The sequence below is a fragment of the Nesoenas mayeri genome, assembly GCF_963082525.1.
Source record: "Nesoenas mayeri genome assembly, chromosome: 4".
Taxonomy (NCBI): domain Eukaryota; kingdom Metazoa; phylum Chordata; class Aves; order Columbiformes; family Columbidae; genus Nesoenas; species Nesoenas mayeri.
Genome location: NC_137540.1, coordinates 33,603,338 through 33,627,914, shown reverse-complemented (window position 1 = coordinate 33,627,914; position 24,577 = coordinate 33,603,338). Strand labels below are relative to the sequence as shown.

The 24,577-nt window shown below is 39.2% G+C and overlaps 1 protein-coding gene across 1 annotated transcript in view; it reads right to left on the bottom strand.

The window, feature by feature from the left end:
* The window catches only part of GLRB (glycine receptor beta), a gene marked incomplete at both ends in the record, with an annotated part of 43,585 nt that extends 30,011 nt beyond the window's left edge, over positions 1 to 13,574 (bottom strand). The window contains 2 exons of the mRNA XM_080344375.1: positions 1,862 to 1,968; positions 13,453 to 13,574. Coding sequence (XP_080200501.1) covers positions 1,862 to 1,968; positions 13,453 to 13,574 — 229 coding nt within the window. The remainder of the gene's footprint in view (positions 1 to 1,861; positions 1,969 to 13,452) is intronic.
* Between the last annotated feature and the right edge of the window lie 11,003 nt (positions 13,575 to 24,577).

Sequence of the window (24,577 nt, the reverse complement as noted above, 5' to 3'; positions counted from 1 at the left end):
ACCCAAATTACCTGTTTATGATTTATGATGACATATTTATTTATATTCTAAGAGGATACTTCTATGTGCAAGTCAAGTACATAACTGTAAAGTATGAATACAGGCAGACAAAAATTGTTTCATGCAGCTTTCACAGCTACCCTGCTTTGGTGCAAGAGAGCTGGAAAGCTGTTCCGTTTTACAATGGTTACGAATGTGCCAAGAAAAATGTCTAGAAGCCAGCAGCTCTGAAGATATTAACACGGACTGGATTTTTTTCCTATTTTCCACAGCCAGGATTCCTGTAGTTGAAGAGGGATGGTGTGACAGCTGCTACATCTGCCCTCTGTCACCCTGTGGGAACTGATTGGCAGTCATTTAATCTGGTGTTAACAGAGAGTTATCACAAAGCAGGGAGAAGTGGCCTGGTGGTTGTGAAAACTAATTTTGGTCCACTGGTTTTATTTAGCACCTGTATGTAGAGATTGTCAGTATGTACACTAGATGCATGCATCTGATCTCATTTACACTGTTACGAGTACTTAATTCAGTGGAATTCTTCCTATTTTCAGCAATAAAGACATATAAGAATATGTGCAGACTATTTTGACTAATTCAGCAAATACAAAGTAATGTATGCCACATCTAATAATTTGCTTGTCTGCATACAATACTTTAGTGTACATTTCATACATAAATTCAAACTCAGCAAGTTCTCTTCGGTCACCAGAAAATCACTAAAATACAATTTCACTTTCTTCCATGAAACCAGTTTCTTTTGCTCTGTGTTTTAATTTTTCTTTTTTTTTTTCTTTTTTTTTTTTTTAATTTTTAAATCAGACCAGTTATGTGTGGTGCTTTTGGTTATGCAATCAGCATAATACTCTGCTTAGTGCCCGATGCATGTGTCAGAGCACCCACCACATCACTAGTAGCCAAGAGTGTACTATCTCTTCCAGATTTGAATAGGAACTGCCATCCAAGAAAATCAGCCATGTGTGAGGAATGTTATAACATGGGCAAACCACTTGTCAGAAAATGTTCTTTTTCTTCCACCTCCCTGTGAGTTAACATTGCTTGTCCTCCCTTTTCTTTCCATCTTGATTCTTAACAGACTGACAGTAGGGTTCTCAAAAATATAAAGAAATCTGCAATGTGCTTTGTGATTACAGAAATCTGCAACATGCTTTGTGATTACAAGCTGATCATGCAGAAGAACAGGTAGAGCAGGGACTGGACATTTATTCTTCATGACAAGGCTCAGTGCTGAAAACATATAAATACGATTCTACCGAAAATAAGAAAGAAGCAAGACACTTGCCAAGAACAGAAGTTTTAATATATTTATAAAACTTAGTTAAACAGAACATCTGAAAATGGTCTCTGCAAAAGTACAGTAAAGATTATAGATTTCCAAATTTCTCATACTATTGATATGCATGTTAAAGTATCTTACTGTACATATAATTAAATGCAAGCTGCAGGTTCTGCAAAGTAATAAAATTATCTATGCCTTTTTCCAGCAGGGAAATAATCTAGTTCCTGGAAAGCATGCCTTACAGCTGTATAAATTATTATTTTTGGAGAATATGTATTCCAATCTTTTCTGCATATCTAAGAAAATCACATTTGCCTACATGGAAGACTTCTACAACATTTGCCTACCAAGGAGATGTTTTGAAGTCAGAAAATGTGTTTAAATTAATCACCTATTTGAAATCCCAAAGTGTGTAAGCTGTCTTACTAACATATCTTTAAAGTATTGAATAACTGTATTCACAATTCAGGTTGTGAATATTATCTCTATGTAGATTTTCTATGTGTGAAAAGAGCAAAAGTTAAATTCCAAAGATTAAAAAGAAGGTTGAAATATCTGACAAACCTTTGAAATTAGGTCTTATCCTGGGATCATAACTGAGCAATAGCCTATTCAAGATATTGCTGGTAGAATTGGCAGGTACTCTTGCAAGGTCTTCAGCTGATTGCTGGCTGTAAAAAAAAAAACCATGCATTAGTTACTATTAAGACAGAAACAACTGTGTGCTTAAACTTAAGTAATTTTAAAGTCATGCCATAAATGCCTTTGCATGAGCAACACATGTTCCATATTTTCACATTCCACACTGTACAGTCTTCCTTTCCTTGTGATGTTTCAGTATTTTTCAAGAAACTGTAACAAACATGAAAGCTCTCCTATATACTCTTAACTGTAAACGTGGAAGGAAATAAACAATAATTCCTTAATCTCTCCCTTCTAATATAAACATCCAGAGGGACGTGATTTCTTCATGAGTAGAAAGCAGCCACCTGAACTATTTTTAGCGGCTGTCAGATTAGAATGTAACTGACCTGACGGGCACTTTGCAGGTGCCAAACCACGCCGAGGCTTTTGGCAGCCCCGGCTCTCGCCTGCCTGCGCCAGCTCCTCCACAGAGAGCTGGAGCCCTCGCATCGTGTCATTGTCAAGTGCTAACAAAAGCTTCATTATAGGAAATGAGGCCTTGGTCTCTCCTCCGGTTTTGCAGGGGGGATTTAAACATCTCCATTTACCTGGCTGTTATTGTGTTGGGTGTTAAATTAAAAACCATCACTAAAATTAAAAAGAACCTGTGACAAGTAAATGTAGCTACAAGGGTGACATGAAATTGAGTGTAATAAAAAGCAATAACGGAGCATCAGTCCCTGCCACATGTACTTTAAGCACCCAGCAGCCTGATAATGTCATGTAAATGAATTTATGTGTTGCCTGTGGAACCTGCCCAGTGATGTTTTCCAATTTTGAATCCTGTCTTGTAATCACTTTTCCATTTATTTTATGATGACTACTCTGCTGACTTTCTGTCATTATAATTTAGTGACCAAGATGCCATGTAAAGACAAACACCCTACTGAGGCATAAGTCATATACATCAACACTACTACCTCCAGCAAACAAATGCATTAATATATTTTTTAAAATGATCCTGTTTATTTCCTAAATGTTTTCTATAATGAGTATCAGTTGTTGTTGTTTACTTTACCCTACTTAATTTCTTTTTTTCATTATTCATTCCCAGATCAATGTCAGCTAACAGACTTATGGATTATTCTTTATAATATCTAGGTTCATTTCTAGTATTCTTCTCATCCTTCAGTCTCCTTCATGTCCTCTGGGACTTCTGCATTATTCAAAAATGTATTGAAGAAAATATTAACTCTCTAGAAGGCTTTTAGATAGTTAAAGAAAAAAAAAAAAATGTTGTTTGAATGTATCAGATCTCCTGATTTTAAGACGCCAAATTATAGTAGCTCCCGTTCAGCAACTTCCTTATTGACTACGGGGAAATTAATTAACTAGTTAATTAATAACTGTCACCATTGCATGATATCACTGTTTGATTGAAAACTGGAGATGAGCAGAACCCAGCTCTTGCAGAGATCTTATGAATAACCCCACCTTTAAAAGCAATTGTTTTAACTCAAACCATAAGGAAACAAATCATGCAATTGAATAAGATCTGCTGACGAGGTAGCATTTGTGCTATGCCTCCACAATGAGATTTAATCTCCTTGATTAACACTTAATAGCTAAGACAGATAAATAGATCTCTGAAGGAGATCCCTATTATCAAAAAACACGTCAACCATTTATGTAAACATAACGGCACTTTATTATGTCATAGCCTCCTTGACACCCTTTGAGCATTTTATCCTTCAGAAACAAAATAATCAGAATTCTGTTTTCCCTATTGTATGTAGCACATTTAAGAAACCTAAAGCTGCATACCTGTTTAACTAGTCGCTTGTGTTTGCTTGATGTTATACATAAGGGAGAAAAACATGTCTAAACTCAGCTATGACAGCAAATAACCGCTCAAACTTCCCTGAAATTTCAAACTACTCACCAATCACTAGCAGGATTAGCATGCATTCTCAAGGTTGCCCAAAGATGTAGCTACCAAAAAATGTGTATCCATGAGTATAGTTTGAACTATAACATACAGGACAAGAAAAAATTGTGGAGCAGCATTAAATGGCTGCAGTATATAATTCCCCACACATCTCTTGCGAACACACTGAAACCTGTGTGACACTTAACAACCACATAGTTGAACCACTTTTTCTATCAGAACTTATCCTGAGATAAAAGGTTCACTAATAAAATGCGGAATTTTTCACTTTTAGTATCATATGTTAACTTCCACTAGTATGTCCTTATTCTGTATGCAATAAACATCTGCTAACCTACCATCAGAATGATTAAAGAGTAATAGGTGTTCTAACCCCCTCAAATAATTGATAAATTCACCTTCAAACAATTCTCCCAGGATTGTGTTTATAGCTTTTATATTTGACTTGATCTGGACCATTATGCAAAGAAATGAATTTACTTCTGTAATTTTGAGATTTGTGTTGTTTTCAGTCATGACTTTTACCAATGAACACTTTGCTACAGAAATATTATACACCAACTTTGTATGCTTTTTTGCAGTTACCATTAATTTGACAATAGTAAAACTTAAATTTAAATGTTAAGATTATTTTCTATTTTGTAGCAGGAACAAAACAGGAAAGACTGTTCATTTAACTGTTAGAAAGGTAGGCAACACGGTACTATATCATATACAAGAAGGTTCATGGCATTGCTTCCTTGAAGGTCGCACATCTTAACATTTAAAACATCTACATCAGATGCCTAGAGAAATTATATTTACAAAAGCAGGGTCTCCTTAGCGCAACCAATAGAGTTCCTTTCTAAATCATATATGCCCAGTATTAATGAAATGTCAAAACAAAACAAAAAAACTAATGAACAAGCTTCAGTCCTATCTAAATTTTTTTTTTTTTTAAATCTGCTATGGATTATACAAAAAAGTTCATTAAATAGTGATGATGGTAATTTGAACCACATGGGATAACATGGACACATAAATTAAATATAGATGCTTGTCAAATGCAATGAGGAAAAGAAGTCGGAGAAATGAAATGAGTGAGCATCGAACAGCAAAAGACAGCCAAATACAGCTGACAGGTTTATTTATCTCTTCAAGTAAGAGGAATAAGGCTGTAGTTCCATGAGATCAGAGTTGCACTGCAGAAGTATGTTAACATACATGTCTGTTCAGAAATCATCCATGAATGAGGCAAAGGAGATTCATTGCACTGGGAAGACAGTGATGGGATGAAGGACAGGTGGCAGCACTGCCTTCTGGTAAAGAACATCATGATTACATCTTCCGTAAGTTATTGGGTAGTGTCTTGAACTTACGCGAGTGTAATGTGCACACATTTATCCTCATTCATACAAAACCCAAGTGATATAAAAAAGCATTGGCTGTTTTGAGTTGAGAGAAGAACAGAGGCTCAGTAATTGCTATTTTTTAAAGGTGAATTTGAACGGAATGGTTGGAATAGCTACTAGAAGAAAAACCCTCTGCTGCATATCAGTTATATTTTCACTGTGGTCCTTTACAACATGCTGTCATTGAACTACCATTACTGAACAGCACCCGTGACTAAAGAGCATCAGGACAGTGTTTCCTTCAGGCAGCCTTGTTGATCAAAATTGTTAAATTCCACCTGTAAATCAATAAGTCACATGTGTAGCTTTTGGTGAGTTAAGTAGTTATGCTACTTTCAGAGTGACAGATGAGCAGAATGAATTAAGGAAACAGTGAATGGGATGGGTTAGGCACCTAGAGAAGCAGGCTGTGACTATTCATGCTGCTAACATATCTACCTAAAGCCACTACCATTTCTGCTTAATCAGCCATTATGGAATGAATTAATGGCAGGCAAATGTGTACACTACATAAAAGGAAAAGAATTTGAGCTGAGATCTCCCTCCTGAAAGAAGCAGTGCTTCAGTTTCCTAAAGGCTGTCTGATTCCTGTCTAACAATACTCAAACCAATTGAGAAGTTACTTACCACTTTTTCTTATTCAACCTACAATTTTCACATCTGTAAAAAGCTGATAACTAGCCTAAGATTACCCTTAGATTTCCACCAGTTGCAGCATGCATTGCAATTTTAATATATTTATTTCAACTTGCATTGAATGTATGTGCAACTGCTGGAAAGCATTAAGAAATGGAAATGCAGTGGCACTCCTCACAGTAATTGATGAGCTCTAAGCAAGACATGGTGAATACCAAGGGGTAAGGCAACAGAAGACTCACAGTTACTATACAGGGAATTTAAAAGCAAGTAATAGTAAAACTAGAAATTGCCTTAAAAAGAATTTTGCCTAAGTAACAATTCTGGGGGGAAAAAAAATGTTTTTGTTTTGGTTTTCCTTGGGAGAGGAAAAAATAAAATAATAATAAAAATCCCCAACAGTATTCTCAAAAGTGTTCTCACTTATACAAACAATGTCCTCAAAAGCCAGGAAAAAAACATGCAACAAAGTATGGTTAGTCTTTCAGCATAACATCTCTGTGTGATATGACTGGCCTCTCTCTGGTCTTTGGGAGGTTACTTCTGATATCGATAACTAAAAGAAAGACTTTAAATACTGCATTTCACAGGGTATGCAGTAAGGTCTTCATCTCCTCTTCCACTACATCTCTACACATTTTATCATTGCCTTTGAAGAATGATTAACATTTTCAATTGATGGCAACAGATCATTATTTTCATAATTTAATAATCAAAATCCAGAAGTTCAGATAAGCAGATATGCGTGGCAAAAGGCAGCATATATTACACTTTGTTTGAAATTGATATAGCTACCTTACATTTGCGTTAAGCAAATGTGTCAGAAGACATTATATCTCTGCTGGTTATCATGACATTTAGTCTCTCAGAGCTGACTGAAGTTACAAGGAGCCCTTATCACATGCGGTGCTACAGTAGGATGACTGGAGAAAAAAATACATACAATATTCTACACAATGGGGTAGAACCTTTGCTGTTGTATTAATTCACCTACTGCCCTGGTTCCTACTCTTAAGATCTCATTATGCTGATGAAGCTTTAATTTTAGAAGAGAACATGAATATACTTTATTCTTATGGTATGACAATTTAAAAAGAACCAAGAAAAGCGGGTCACGGGGACATCTTTGCATGCCATCTTATAATGCACTGCAGCCCAGGCAGCCAGGCAGTGTGCTTAGTCTGTTGATGGTGTTTGCTTAGAGTGCATAGCTTGCATAACATACCATTAAGCTTTGCCTTCACATAGTTCTAGATTACTGTCTGACAGGTATAAAAATATACATTTCAACTCACACTGTTCAGTTATCTCCAGTAAAATTTCCTATATAATGCCGAAACAACAGATTTTAGTACAGTTTATCTAATCTATGTGATGAAAACTGACAACCTAGCCATGTAACATGGCAGCGCATATCTGAGAATGTTAAGAATAAGTTTCAGGAAATGCTGTATCTGTCATCTCACCATATATTGTAAGTACTATTTCCCTGATATAAACTATCAGTGTTCTGATTTGCAGGCATTTTATTTTCTGAGTGCAATAACTCAAAGCATAAAAACAGGTTAATACAAATCAATGAAATACTATAGAATTCTTCCGATTGATCTCCAGCTAAACACTTAAATTAGATATGTAACTTCAGTACCTAAATTTGTAGGTAATGCAATGTGGTGAACAAAGATAAAGGTTCCTTCATAGCGGAATTTGAAACAGAAACCCATATTGGGCATCCTGAATTGCAAACCCTGAATTGTGGGGGTGAAATAACTCACAATTTTCATCTCCTACTGTAGACAGACCAAAAAGCAGAGTCTCCTAATGTGAGAAAGTAAGCAAATAACCTTTCTGAAGCTGTGTGGTGTGAATAGCTCAGTTAGCATCACTACTTCAGTCTTTGTCTATCAGAAACTCCCAAAGTCCAGCTGTGGCTTCACATTCAACATTGCCAGGGTCAGGCACCTTAAGGAGTGCTTATGTGGTCCTCTGAAGTGCCTTCTTATTATTCTCTAAACTTGAGAAAAGCAAGCTGATTCATCTGCCCGCTGTAGAGACAACAGCTCCCAAACCAGCAGAACCAGGTTAGGATGGTACTTCATCCAGCCTGACTAGTATTGCTCACAGCAAGCTGACTGCACTTCCTTTTTTTAAAATGAGCATGTTTGCTCCAAGCTTAGCCATCTCTGCATCCAACCGAAGTCACCACCTAAGTGACCCTTGTGCATAACAGGTGTCCTGCTGTGTTCTGCGATCGCATGCAGACACGAAAAATGATCAGCATCCAGAGGTTTAAGCAGAACTACAGGCATTTACAAAAAATATATCCACATCAGTTCCTTGTCCCAGTCCTTTTTTCCAAATGCTGAGGTAATACATGGATCTTGGTAAAATGTAACCACCTTGTATGGTGGTATAGGTGGAGGTACATTCTATGTAACATGTCTGTCAAAGATGCATTTGGTGGAGCTGAGAACAGAATTTAGTCCTGTGGTTTTCCTTGTACTTAGGTTTAGGGGATATGATTTAACGTGCAGATCCAAGTATTTTCTCAGTCCAGAGGCTACATATGAAATACAAAGTCTGTAACTTTACCAGATGATTGTAGTGTCTCATCACTACAGTGTTTAGAATAAACACTGCTCACTGAGAGGATGAATTACTGAATGAGAACCAGCCTACTATGCCTAATTACTGTTTTACAAGAGAAGTTGGGTTTTGCTTACATAGCTTTATCTTTTACTCCCCAGCAAGTTTATCCACTGTGAAAACAAATTCCCAAACCTCCTGGAATGTGGCCCTGTCTGTCCAGTATCATGGCTTCCCATGAGAGTTACATGTTACGGAATAATTAAACCATTGACAAACTGCTGTAACTATAAGGCAAAAGAATTTTTATAGAAACCAGACCTGGGCTCTGCAATGTACTTATCATCAGAATGACTGTGAGATGTAACTGTTTCCACAACCAGATTCAGGCTTTTCTTTCAACTTCATTACATCTTCTCCCACAAACTGTACCAACCCTCCCATCATGCCTATAAATAAAAATGTTCACAAACAATCAACAGTGTCTTCTACAAGATGGGAATGAAGACAGAAGTGATTCCATTTGCCCATCATTTACATTTTGGAGATGATCACGTACTACAGATATAGAGGCCACGTTTACCCGAACACTTGACATAATCAAAAAAATCCTTGTCCACGGGAAGATGAAGAGGATCCAAGATACACTTTGAACTTCTACTTCAGTCTTTACGGGAAGAGTCTGTCAGAAACTGACAGTTAACCAAGAGACATTTTAGGACAGGCTTCATAAAACTCTCTGTTTTAAACACATCAAAGGCTTTTTTCCCCTAGTTCCAGTCTTTTGTTGTTATTTTTAAAAGGAAGCTGTTTATTGAACCTTGGTATCCGTGACCTTTCTAAGCTTCTGCCCTGGCAGATGGCACAAGCCATGTTTTCTGGAGGGCTTAGAGGGCCATTTCACAGTTTCTGAAGTAGCTGATACGCTTTACTGAATACACGCCAAAATATGATTTGCATTCCTGCTTTGTGGGTAAAGAGTCTCTATAGATATCCTACAGCTTTTAGTTAATCTTCTACATGGACATAAGCCTCCACATGGAAAAAATGCATAAAGGTGAGGAGGGATGCTATTTTAAAAGCACAGTCCTGATTTCCAGACAAAAGAATGGGATTGAGGTCATACTCTCAACACTGCCGTAGCATTAGAGATGCTGTGGGATCTTCAGAAGTGAACACTGTGCAAGTGAACAGCAGAGTCATAATAGAATTATAATTAACAGGGATAGCTGTAATTATGAGCACAATCGGAACTGATTTTGTTAGCTGCTGTTTGACACTGTTACATCCCTATGCCTTCTACAACACAGTCATAACCAAACTTCCCTTTCCTTATAATTTCATTTGTCGAGAGATCTTACAAGTAGTTTTGAGGAGAGATATTCTGGGCTATTAAGGATTGTGGGGATAACAGTAGTAGCTCAAACATCATAAAATAACTGAAGTATTTATTATGATTTAAGAAAAGGAAAAACATTTCTCAGCAGTGCTCTGAGAAAAAGTCACACCTAAGCATCCAACATGTTTATCATAAACAGGTATTACGAGAAACTATGACGAAATTAATAAGAACTAAGTAATAGAGGTAACACAGCTGATGGGTAGTCTACCATCAAGAAAGAGATAAAGTGACTAATTCCATCTGTAGCTATATTGAAATCATCTGTATTCAGTATCGTGAATTTCAAAATAAGCTAAGAGGTGGACCTGTTTGGGTTCTTTAAATATTTTCCATGGATACAAAAGGCAAGAGCTTTGTTACTCTAAAGCTGTAGATTTTATGGCACTATGCATCTGTGGCAGCTGGCTTCTCAGATTTATGCTGCAATACTCCCTATTATAGGATTTTAGGCCCAAGATATAAATTTCTTTGTTAATCAACAAACATTCAGGAATCAGATACAAGTATAATTACTCTATGTTTCATTTGGAAAGCCTGAGGTAAGAATGAAAATGATCTAAATGTAAGATGTGAAATCTTACATCTGTTCTGAGCAATCATTAAATTAAAATAAGAACCAAGTGTTTAAGCATCGGCTTCATGAAACTACTTGATAAAAAATCTGAGAAAATCAGTTTCAGAAATAAAAGATAATAAGATGGCCAATCAAGCCACTGTCACATAATGCACTGAGAATTACAGTGTTATGAATAATCACAAGTAAGAGGTTTTGCTCTAAGATACAAAATAGAATTCTCCTAACTGATGGAAGCAAATATCTGTTTATGAGACAATAACGAACTTTTCATGGTGTTTCTAATCAGATTGTTTTCAGCTTATTCTATTAGTAGTTAATTTGATGCCAGAGGGGCACATTTGGTGAAAGGCTTGTATTCTGGAGAGCCATAAAAGTTCAAGTATGCACAGTTTTCATACAAACAAATTCATGCTGAAGTCCCAAACCAGTCTTATAACCATCCATTTCTTAACATCAAACTAAGGAACTCAAGCAAAAACATCAGATCAAGCCTGAATCTTTCCTGAAAAATTATTTGCATACATTTGAATTTGATTATAAAGTTTGCAAAGAGAAGACTATTCCTTATGTAATTAATAGTGTGGGTTTTTGTTCTCTTGAGGAGATAAAGTTTAGCTTTTCACATGCTGTAAGGAAACAAAGGACAATAATTTGTTACAATTAAGCTTTGAATTTTATTGTACTAGTAGCCAGTGTAGAACAAAGGTAGATTAAGACTTTAACTTGTAAATTTGTATTATTCAGTTTCATAAATGATGCAAAATCCAGTTTACTTTCTTTAAATAAGATACACTGCATTCTTCTAAATTATTTCTTTGGTGCTTTACTAGTAAATTTTTCATTCAACAGCTTCCTTTGAGACTATTTTTGGTCAATCCTTATCGTGTTACTTAATTCTCACTCCACTGTGTGTTTTGTTTGTTTCTGAGGAAAGATTCCTCACTTTTTTTTTTCCCCACAGGAAAAAAACTACTAAGCATAGGCCGCCTTTTTTATAACACAAAGTGTAATGAGGTAATGAAGTTTTGTGAAAGATTATAAAAAACAGGTTGATGACTAAAAGTTTGCCACCAGTAGACTGAGTGAAGAAAGGATTAGATAATTTTTTGCAAGACAGAATTGACTTTCATTGCTCATTCATATGCGAGGTCTTCTAGATGCCAGCCACAAAACCAGCAGTCCTGCAACCATGCCATTACAGGTGGTTGTCTCTCAGGCCATGAACTTCAGCCAAGTAAGATACAGACAACTTGTTCATTATTCAGAAAATCCAGTAGGACTAATTGATATGGCAATTAATTCTAGCTAGCAACACTGGACATGTGATACATCAGACAAACACTGGATTCCACTAGTGACTGGAACATGAAAGTATTGCTTCACAAATTACAGCGTTTATTCAATGCTTTTCAAGTCTTTTGGTGACAAATGACATAATATATAATGGTTGTAAAGTCAACTGTTATCGCAAAGAAGAGAGTACCATGAAATACTGTACTTAAGAGAAAAAAAAACAACAAACAAACCAAAAAACTACCCACTTAATCAAGATAAAATGACATCAAAGTTTTGAATTTTAATTAAAACCAAGTCAAGAAGAGGGGGGAAATCCTGGCTGCTTCCATGAGACCATGGAAGATTTGGATTCAGTTCCCAGCTGTGTAACTGTTTCTGCGGACTTCAGTGCTTACGCCCATCCTGGGAACTATGACATTTCTCTCTTTGCTACAAATCCTCACAGTAGCTCAGATCAAAGGCTCCAGACAGAGCTCAACTTAGCTGTTCAAAGGGGATAAAATGGGTAGGGGTCACTTAAGATGTATCATGATCACATTTGAGACTCATATCTTACTGTATTCAAATGCAAAGATATATCTCATTTTTCAGGTTTGATATTAAAAAAAAAAGAATGAAAACATCATATGTAGAAGCTTTCTAAAGATTTTGGCTTGCAAATAAACATCACTGCCAACACTTAAAAAGAGTGGGAACTTTAAAAAGTATATTTCAAACATTGCTTCTGTCTGGTTATTTTACTTTTTTTTTTTACGTTTTCTTTGGAAAAAGTCTATTAATGTTAAATAGCCAGTCTCATCTTTCAGTCTTCTTCTTTTATGATCAAAGAACAAATGTGTTTTAAATTTGCCTAAACAATTCTACTATTTCAGGCACAGTGCTTTTCTTTGCTTATTGGCAACTTATTGTACTCCATCGATCTTGTCCTCAGATATTTACAGCATAACAATAAAAATATAAGCAAGGCTGGCCAAGAAAACGACAAAAGAGGCCCTCAAAAATAAAACTTTTGTATTGTCCTATGGATCACAACCTAAAACGTGGTAGGCATTAGAAAGAGGCAGTATTTTTAACATCAAGTAATCACAGGTGCCCAGAATAGGTTCTCTAATCATCTGGGCAAACACAGATTTTAATTTCTGTACTTTTACAGAGAGATTATTCCATAAGGGCATGCCTTACAGCAACAGTCAATCCACCTCCATGTTGTAGCACTGTAAATCACTGAAGGTGCTGAAGGCATTAGTTCTATCCAACACACAGTGAGAATGTGTGAAGGACAAGCCTTTTCTTACAGAACTAAGCTAACGAGAAACTGAATTTCAGTACGACGGGTTTGCATCCTCCTCGCTTTTCTCAGTATACCTGCAGCACAATGCTAGACAGCATAGCACTATGGGGCTACATTACTTTGTCCCCATAAATAGGCTGGAATTCCCTGCAAAGAAAGAAATTATTTACTATGGGTTAGATTTTTCCTTCCATTAAAACAGAAGACCTGCTGCAGAAGAAACACACTGATTGAGAGAACTTAATTATGATGCTGGTCAAACCCTCTTCCTCTTAGTCCCACCCGGAGCCCCATTCTTTCAGCAGAAAGCATCACCTTCTACTTCAATTGCCACATAATTTCAACACACAAAAATATGGCAGGATCACCATCATATAAAAGCATTAAAGAAATAAGGAACATACGATGGACACAGATACTGCTTCTTTTTCCCCTTTCCTTTCTTTGAAGACTTCTCTTTGGAATAGACTTCTTCAACCCATAAGGAGAACAATAAGAAAAAGAAAACCACTAGTAAGAACTTCATCTTGAAGATAAAGCTTCAGAGAAATCTTCAACCTATGGCAAAAGAAAAGAGTTTTATTTTAGTAGGGCTAGATACAGCAAATGGGAACACATACCTACAAAAAGTAAACAAATATTTTTGGGTGGTTTTTTTTTGAAATTTGATCTTAATTGCCTTGTGAGAGAAAGTCTGTAGAAGTGTACCTTTGATATAGAACCAACTTAGGCAGTTTTGAGAGTCAAGTAGCTTCCCAGAGTTAAGAGACTGACAGTGAGGAACAGATTTAAAAGCAAGTTTGCTCCAGTGTGTTTAAGAAATTAACATCATGTCCTTCAAAGGTTGCCTAACTCAAAATTCTCAGAAACTTGAAAACAGAATTCCTCACCAAACATGTCATGGATCAACTGCATTAAGTATGGACAAATATGACCAGTCACTCAGCAGGGCAGAGAACTGCAAGCCCCCCGTGACCTTGCACAGATAAAATAGCAATCATTGCAACACTAGTTAAGAGGAAAGGTTGCAAATTTAATTTTATCTACCAAATTTAAAAACAAATGGCAATTTTGCACAAAGTGTTCTCGCTGCAGTCAACATTGAAAAGGCCTCGCAAAGATGACTAAACACAACCTGCAATACTGTCCTTTATTACATTGTGTTCAGTTTAATATTTTAACTTCTCATTCAGTTTAACATTTTAACTTCTCATGGGCAAGAGCATGCACCCCGAAGGCCAGGGGCTGAGCCTGTGTTTCGGCCAGAAACAGCCCCACCTGCCCCTGCCTGCAGCTGCACGACACCCCAGGCACTTCCCATTTGTTTGCCATCCCGCAGATACTTCCCAGGTGGTCTCCCGAGGCCAGAGGGAACCTCACGGATGCCTCAGCACCGCCTGCATTTTCCGCTTTTATTTTATTTATTTATTTTAAATGATTGTTAAGGCGCAGTGGCTGCCTCCCTCTCCCTCCAGCCCCCAGCCTCCGGGAGGCACCGGGATGCTTCAGCCCACCCCGGGAGCTGCAGCCCCCGCAAAGCCCTCTCCCGGCGACGGTCGCGGATCTGTCCCCGCCGCCCCCCACCCCTCTCCCGGCCTCCTCGCCTCCCCGGCCCGGCCCGAGGCCTCCCGCCGGCCCCAGCACCGGCGAGAGAGCGGCCTCCGTGCTGCCGAGCGCTGCCGGCGCGCCGAGGGCAGAGCGGGCGGAGGGAAGCAGCGGAGCTCCCCGCACCCCCCGCTTCCCCCTCGGGGCAACACCCCGAGCCCCGCCGGCGCCCGCCCCGGACCCACCGCCGCGGCACGGCCCCGCCGCCACCGGCGCTGGCCGAGGTGCTGACGGGGCCTGGGCAGCTGCTGCTCGGCGGGGACGCGGCTCTCGGGCCGGACCCTCCCTCCTCCGCGTCCCCCACCCCACCGGGGGCACGGGCCCGACGCAGCCCCGCCACCGCCACGGCCTCACCGCCGCTGCCCAGCGCTCACCGCCAGACGCTCCGCCGCGGCGCCCTCCCCCGCTCCCGCCACGACTAGAGCCGGTGGCGACCGGGGAACGGGCGGCGGAGCATGTCGCGGTCCGGTCGGAGCGAAAGCGCGGTTCCCCCGGCGGCGGAGCGAGCCCCTACCTCCGACGGTGCCCTCCGCGGCCAAGTGAGCATGTGCGGTAGCCGCGGCGCGGTGCCCGCCCAGTGAGCATGTCCCGGCCGCTCGCCCGCACATGGGCACTGAGCGAGCGGCGTCGCCGGCGGCGAGAGGGCTGGGGAGGGGTCGTCCGGGCATCTCCGTCCCGAGCCCCCGGCCCTCCCGCCGCTGGAGACGGGCCACCGACGGGAATGGAAATGTCTTACATAAAATTCTTTTCCGAGCTTCTTGTATCTCACACTTGCAGAAATACAGGTACGTGCTGGACTTCTTGCTTGTGTTAGCTATGTGGCCTAAATTTGGGAAATGGACAGACGTCGTTATACAGCCAAGTGGTCTTAGGTTAGGAAATGCTCATCCTCCCATTATAGTTAAAAGGCATTATCTCCCATATGTCTCGTATTCTTTTTAGTGACCGACTCACTGGAAATTATGACTGTTCCCAAGTCGTCTTTGTCTTACAGCCTTATTTCTTACCACTCCTAGTATGCACAGCCAGAGCTTCATTCTGCCATGAGATGAAAGAGCAGCATCACCCGGAGAATACATTTTATTCTTCAGAATGGATCCAATGATTAAGTGTGATACATAAATGAACAATTTCTGCAATGTCCTGTAATCCTCATCATACTTCCTTTGTGAAGCTCTGTTGGGATTTGGGCTACACCACAGTGGCAGATTAAAAAAAACCAAAAAAGTCACCTCTTTGGCAAATGGCAAGTACGTGCTCACATAGCCTGGTGCATGTGACATGAAAGGCAGCCAGCAGCGCATACATCCCCTAATACCCATGTGTTGTGTACCCTCAGCTGCACCTTCTGAGCAATGTTCCTGTCCTAACTGAAATAAAGATATACTCTGAAAATAATTCCATGCCCTTCAGAAAATTCTGGCATACAGTATATATACAGTGCCATATATATACATGCATACATGCACACACGGATGCAAAAATCTATTTCCAAGGCTCAGTTTAAGGCCACATGTCTCTGAAGACACAGTTTTCCAGCTCAAACAGAGGAACTTGCAAATTAAACAAAGTGAAGTTGTTTCCTGAAGCAGAAAGCAAAGCTCAGAAGTCTTCCTATAGCACAGTCTCCATGAAGAAAAAAAGGGGTTATTTTTTAAAAACGCTTCTGAACTTTATCTCAGGAATAGAAACCAGGATGCTGCAGTTGTTCTAGGAAGACTGGCATAAATCTGTTCGGGAGCAGCTACACACCAAATGCTGTTTCTACTTTTCTGCATTTTTGTTGTGAAACTGGAGACAGAGGCATGAAAAATAAGCCACCAATATGCTTAAGATATGAGGACAGACATGTCCTCTGTGTTAAGAAAGCCTTAACACGATAGAGCATAACAAGCATCTGCAACGTGCTGTAGTAGTGGCAGCAGAGGAACAAATGGCTGTCAGCACCAGTCTGTCACAGCCACCACAGGTTCCACTTTCTGCTTGCTGCCTTCTGCAGCTGCCAGACCTGGCTCCTTCTTACCTCCCCTTGTACACAAAGTACCTCATGGCCTCCTTTGGGCTGCCAGCAAATCCACTGGTATTTGCAAATGCTTCCTGGTGGAGCTGTGGTTGTAGACACCTAAGGTTGGATGAATATTTGTGGTAACTCAACAGGACTAATATAGAAATAAATATCATCCACCCCTTGGGTTCATATAAAATTCGAGTGTACAGCTGATATCTTTCTACAGCTTATAAAAGTGAGATATATTTGACAAAGACAAGAAAAGGGAGCTGCTTCAGAAAGGTATCTATGTAGTATCTTTCAGTGCCTTACATTTCACAAATAAATCAAGTTTCATAAGAAATATTTCAATAACCCTTGAATTTTTTTAATGCACTTAAATGGAATAGGTATTGAATCTCAAGCAAGTGCCAGCAGCGAAGAGTCTGTGGGAAAAGGCCTCTTCTCCTGCCTCTCACTATATAAAAGCTGGGCAAGGTCACAGACAGCCTCTTTGTTACCTGGAAGTACCTTCTGGTCAAGCCAGCAGAGAAGCTGAAGCTGTCACATGTGCAGGACCTTGCAGGACAGCCTATGTGCCATTCAGATGTCCTAGCACAGTGGCAGCTGATGCAGAAATGCCCAAATGGGAAGGACTGGGGGAGAAAAGCCTCTTATAAAAGACTTATATCAGCAAGCTGGTTGATCGTGAATAATGGTTCGGGTTCTGCAGATTGATTTTGGCGGTGTTTTGTATTTCGGAGAACCTATTGAATAGAAATAAGTAAATAAAATAGAAGTTTTACTAGTAAATTAATGTATAAAGGCAGACCCACCTGTCTCAGGATTAATTGTATTTCACAGTGCAGGGGTGGAGTCGTCTGCCTTGCCTCTGCTTGCAACTGCTGTTGTGTCCACTGTTGGGAGTATCTAACCACATTAATTTATTTGATTCAGGAATCATTCCAAGAATTCCTCATCTTAAACATTATCCTGATCACTAGAAAATGGTTGTGTAAACCATTGGCAAAATATATGAAGACCTTTCCTAGTGATCAGCCTGGGGATATTAGTCCTTTCTTTAGTTTGCAGTAGTGGAACATAGAGATCGGAAGATCCTGCAGTCCAGCTCTGCTGTTCTATCACAGAGGTTTTAAGTCCTGTGTGTTTTGTGAAGACAGCTGGCTGGGAAGACAGATTGAGTCGATGTTCCTGCGAAAGGAAAAACATGAGAAAGAAGTCAGGCTCGCCTGAGTGACTATTGGACACCAGAAAATCTACTTGGGAGAAAGCTATTATAAATTCTTAAATACAAACATATTTAATTAATGAAGTATCTGCTTGACTAGAGGAGGAATTATGACTGAGAAACAGAACTTCTAATGTCAAATAGCTGACAAATTTTTATTAAAGCCTTTACCAAGGGGTTTTTTTTCAGGAAAGTGAATATGTATTTTTAAATTTATATTAACAGAAGAACCCATGCCTTATCTTTCATATTAATTCTGTTAAAAAACCAGGCAGCCACAAGGCCTGCATCAATTGGAAATCAGATTTAATTAGTTTAAAAGTTCACCAAACTATTTTTTCTTATAAATTGAGTTGATTTAATTCACACAATTACAAAACATCATTTCAAAAAGGATTTCATGTTCTGCAACCTTTGTGATTACAGATGTTTTTTATTTCAATCACCTGTCACTTCTTGAGGACTTTGGTCATCATCCAGAATGTAGCAGGGCTGTAATGTAAATGTGTAAATGTAACTTCTACATTTATACAGTCCTAAACTTACATTCGGCCCTTTGAAAGCAACTATGAGGCTGATGTGGACCCTGGTAAAAATGAGTTTGACACTCCTAGTGTAGAGGGTTAAAGGGCTCCTGAGACCAATTTCTAAAGGATGATGAAAGAAAGCTCTTTGTTCTTTCCTTTACTACTGTTGTAAAGATGTATATATCCTCAGGTTATTGTAGGAAATAGGGACAAAATAAGTATTTGGTATGAAAGGTTTCTCCCTTCTAGTACCAGTGATCAGAACTGTGGAAGGTACCTGATTTCCTTCCTTCTGAAAAGACTACTGATGTACATTCCATTTTGAAATACAGAAACTTACAGAAGCAAACCCAGCAGTGAACAAAATAACAAACAGACAAACCATCAGATGAAGGAAATGATAGTCTGACCTCCTTAATGTTCCAATTCCCTCCTCTCTCTCTCCTTTACGGATACCGAGTGTGACAGATGATCCTTCCAGGGTTGATCTGAATCCAGGCAAATTCAGACTACTATGCCTTGGTGGAGGCTCTAAACTGAAGACTTTTGAGAGACCTGTGTACACAGTGAAGTGTCTCATTTACTAAAATTAAATGAGAAAACTATTAGAAATGTGTTCATCTTCAAACTTTGTATTGGTGGTAAGTATAATAAGCCTGGGCTATATTCGGCTTTATGTATCCAGTAGTTAAATAGCTTGTCAAAACAGCAATGGCATATATTGATCATAATAGACATAATCATATTAATAATGCCTGCACCTCACAGTAAGTAGCCACATGTCTTGTTGCTGTCATGGGTATACAGAAAATTGAAATCATACAAGATGTCCAAAATATAAGTTCCTTGCAGGCTTATGCATTTTATTACTTGCATTTCCTATGGAGCTGTGCCCTCACTGACAGATCTCCATGCAGGAAGGATTGTCAAGCTGTGTGTATGACTTCAAGATTCTTTTTCCCTGCTCTCTTACTGCTAAAATGAAAGTACTGTAGCAATGACCCCAAAGCTGAGGAAAAAAGCAAAAACAAAAACCAACACACAACAGAACAGAGTACGTCCTGTAATCCCTGAAAGGGTTGATCAGTGTAGGAAGCAGAGGTGTACATATTATAATACAGATATTAATGTGTTGTACAGAAAAACCAAAAAGGGAGGTATGTGTGAATAAAGGTTGATTCTACAGTTCTCTAAGGTCATTGTCAAAGACATTAAAGTTGAATCCCAGGTCACCAAAGTCAGTAAGATTTGCATTGCTGATATTAGTGGGTGAAAACCTCTTGCAGAGGTTTCAACCTCAAAAACTGACTCCAAAGTGATCACATTAATATTTCCTGTTATGCAAATAAGACTAGTACCTAGAATTATTAATATTCCTATATGAAGTTCTGTGTTTTCCTGAAAGACAGCTTAATTAACCTGAGAAATGTATTAACTGTCAAAAGAAGTGTTCTCTCATCTGAAACACCTCTCCTTGTGTTGGAGTGTTTTACTAGTGACATTGAAGTAACTTTGAGCTCCTGCTGTACCTTGTAATGCCCACAGTCAACATAATAACTTTAAAAAAGTTTTGCACACATTCATGTATTTATAATAATGTTAAAAGATCCACTAAACTTCTCTCTAAAATTATTCAGGCTCATTTTCTACCTGTAAGATAATGTTTTGGGAAGTTCAGAAAGGTTGTCATACCAGTTTTAGGGAAGAAAAAAAAAATCAAAAGGTGCATCCACATTTAACCCATATGCTCACATTTAACCCCTATGCTCACATTTAACCCCTGTGTTTCAGTAAAACTGACTAATTAATTGGCTGAACACATTTAGTGCAAGAGTCATTTCTTTTGTGGATAATACTGTAATTTAAGAATTGAGATACAAGCCAGTGATGAAAAGGATTAACTTGTCAGCTTCAAAGTTCTTAGAGGCAGTGTTTTTTCATGCATAAATGGTAGATGTAAATGACTTGTGAAGAGTTAATGCATGATTAGTAATTGTTATCAGCATTACAGACATGAAGTGTATGCCTCATGAGTAACTGTACCACAGCTCTATCTGTAGAAATCAATAAAGAATATAGCTGTAGCTTGAAAAGAACTGTGAAGACAGTTATTGAAATGTCATTCAACAACACATTATATACTTTCTGCAACATGAACACTTTCTAAAGGCTCTTATTGCATGCAAAGTGCTACACAGGATTATGAGGATTATGTATCTGTGTTTATTTCCTCTGCTTAAGCAACAAAAATAAGAGACAGATGCGTTGTTGTGCAAGCCAAGACAATTCCAGCTAATAAGTTTTAAGTATGATTTGGGACAACTCCTGGCTGACTGCATTGAAAAGTTATGTAGATGTTCCTGAGGACAGAAGAGGGGACAGCCTGCAATGTCATATTCAGATTCCCTTTTCACCCACCGTAGCTCATGGATTCTGCCTAAGTCACGCTGCCGATGTGCTTTGCTGTAGTAGCTGCTCTTTACTTAAATTCATCTTGATTTGCACTCAGTCTGAACAGCTGTCAGCTACCTGCTACACATATGGTGCCAAAGGCCTGCGGGGCAAATTTCTTTCAACCTACAAGATGCTCAGTCGCAGTCTTTGGAACACTTCTAGAACACCGTCATGGTGTTATAATGAATTGTGCCTGTCCCAGGTTCCAACTCCAAACTGGACATGAGCCTCAAAATTCATTGTGTGCCTGCTACCTAAAGAAAACAGATTCTTTTTACCTTTTAGGCAGCTCTTTCAGCAGAATCTCAGTATAAGGCCTTAGTTTAGTTCTTAGTTCAGAAAATTGATCTTCTCTACATTTGTGCTATAATAAGTAATAACTTTAGGATCTTTTTCCTCATCCAGATTTAGCAGTTCAGAAAATGGACATCATCCTAGTAAATGCAATTTCCAGGAGAATGTCTGGGTTTTCACACCTAAGAGCAGTGTGAAGGACCCATGCAGATTAAAGGATCTGCTTTAGAGCATCCTAAAAGGCACTATTAAATTTACTCTGAAATTAAACTTCTGCTACTTTTCTTTCAGAAAACCCGAAGAACTGGTGATCCCTGACTGCTGATTCTTTGGGTAAAGAGTGCAATGAAAACTAAAATATAGAAGAACAATCATCTGTAGTCCTGGAGAATGAAACCACTCAGCAAGAAGAACAGGTGCCTGAGTCACAAATGCAGGTATGTGACACAAGAATAGGGAATGTTGGAGAAAATTATGGGTTGGAGCAAACACTGTTATATGAACCCTCTTGACTGAATATACTTCTGGGAGGTTTAAGTACAATTAAGCATGCAAGAAAGGCCATGTCCTTCTAGTTTGAAAAACACACTTCAGCGTAATCATAATTATACACTTGATGCCTAGTTATTACTCTACATGATTTCTCAGAAATTATAATAGCAATTAATAATTTCTAAAACAGAAACTTCCAAAAATATGTTACCCAGAAGCCCCTGTAGAAATCCCATTCACCCTACAATGACAGCTTGTTATGGAAAAAAACATTTTACACATTATGCCCAAAATGTACGGTGTAAATTACATATCTTACATCAACATTAAAAGTAAATCTAGCACTGAAAGTTCAAGGAGCTGCAGTGAAAGCTCTTGTGCTGCTAATTGTTTTTTAATGTCTAACTGTAAACTGAGATAGCGGAGGTTTTAGCATTTGTGATCATTCAGCGTTAAAGAATGTACTGACCTTTTACTTCATCCTTAGCACAATTTTCTCTCCTCTAAGACATTATCCTTCCTGTCTTGAACTAGGAGAGACTCATGCATGTTAACGAATCTGACATCAGTGTTGGTAGAGAGGAGTATTTTTATGCTGGAAACAACCTGATTGTTGAAAAAATACATTCTGCTTTTCAGGTTATGTCTGATTAATGTTATATTTTTACCTTTATATAGGTTAACTATGGTATCAGCTTAGGCAAGTCAGTAGAGCCATTGCCTTCCATAGAACTGTTTATGTCATTAAGTGTGCTTTGAAATGCTTTGTTTGGATCTGTATTTTATGTTAGTGCTTATCTTGAATGTAGTAGTTAAAAACATAGATCCTGCAGTTACTCTGAATGCAGAACTCAAGGGAAATATTCCATTTTGAACACCTAAAGGACTAGGGCTGGGATTTGCCTGCCCAGACAGATATATTGTGTCAAAGTACTATTCTGTTATTCTGTATTCAATATAATTGCAATACTGTTCATATGAAGACCATGCAGTCATTGAATATTTGATGAAGATAGTCAAACAACTGCATAAAAGCAGCCATGCTACTTCAGAGCACTGGACCCTGTAACACAACATTCTGTCTGCAGTGATGGCCACAGGCAGATGCCAGGGCAGAGTATGAACAGGACCAGCTGGTGTTATACTGTACCCAAATATCTATCCAAACTCCAGCTGTTTTCAACTCAGGGATTTCTTATTACCATTATGAAATTACATAGACCTTGGTCTATTAAAATAAGGCATGTATCAAGGGCACTACTGCCCTGCTCCTTCAAGATTAGAAAACAGAATATGTGGCAGCCTGAGTGCATAGAGGAACTGTCAGACTGTGGAGAAATTGTCTGACACTGGCTTTTGCAGCTGTCAAGTCTAGCATGATGGCTCAGCTCCAAGGACCAAATTCCTGCTGCTGTAGGGCAGAAGAATCGGGTAAATAAGAGTCAGAAACCCCAGGCTCTTTAGATCTTTGTTTTCCTTCAGCTAGCAGTATACATACATAGGTATTTACCACAGTGTGCACAGGAACACAGTTTTTCCTGTTTTTTCCTGTTTTCCTCATTTCATAAATTCAAAAAATCATTCAGGTTTGCCAGTAGAAGTGATTTTCTTATCTTAATTGAAATCCTTCCTTCTTAATGCCTGGTCAACCCAATAATAATCTGTGAGGTCTTGAGGCTAGCATGTCAGTATCTGGATCTAAACATGTGAGGAAGATCTATTTGAAGGCAGACCAGACAGTGACTGTTTCTGGTTCCCGGTCCAACATCTAGGAGAATGTGACTGCAGAGCTGCCCTGAGTACCTCTCAGAGACCAGCCTCCAGAAGCTGTTTTCTGTCTCACTATAGAGTCCCTCATTGCTGGAAGCGCAGCTGAGCACTGACAGGCCACACTGCTCAGGCTACACTGACAAAGGACCCAGCCATTCTCTCTGTGGCTGGTGTGGACCAGAAGCTGAGACCAGGTCATGGTATCACATATTGGCATAAAGAACTGGGTAAAGCTGTCGGCAAACTGTGCAGTGATATTAGGGACAACTATCATGTTCTTTATGTAGGTCTGCTGGCAGTAATGGTGGGAGAAGTGTATTTATTTCTAATGGGCTTTATAGCATCTATAAATGACATCAACTTTCCCTAATATCCTTGAAGGCCCTTTTTCTCTTGACTCATCTGATCTAGCTCCTTACAGTCAGTGACAATTTGGAGGCTCTGAAATACTGATATCATATACTGGCCACTTAATGACCTAGATTCTGAGGATGATGTGTCCTGCTGGGAAGTGGTAGCATAAATAAAATGGATTGGAGAAATTTGGTCTCAAAATCACACAAGGCATACATAGTGTCAGTGCTGCAGTTACACTCCTCAATTTATACGTCAGCCATGAAACTCAGGACAACAGATAATGGGTGACATTTTGTTGCCATTCAACCTCCCCTCAAATGTCTTGTCATAGTTCTTTTCTACAGCGGCATGCTGCAGTATGGTGTGGTGCAAACACAGCAGCTTGCTCTCCAGATCCATTCCCAGCTGCTTCTATGTCTCCAAATCTCAGGCAGACATCCCTAGCTAGGCTCTTGTCCGTCTGACCCCAGATTGCCTGGACCTTGTCTATTACACAAACTGTCCTTACTTTAGTCTGCCTTTAGTCACTGTGCTCTCACTGCACTCCTCACTCAATTCCTATTATGGAGTTTCCCAGCCCAGCCTCTCAGCACCCATTCTAATCTAATCTTAACAACTATTGTCAGCCAGTCTGATGCCACTCTCCGATCCTTGCACGAGGGCCTGGACGCTAACGCAGAGCATGTGGGAGTTATCAGGGCTCTCTCTCCCATTGCCAGCACAGAGGACTCAGTTCCAAACTGCCTGGGTGGGCTCATCAGTGAAGCCTCAGCTGGAATCAAAGACCTCTAGAT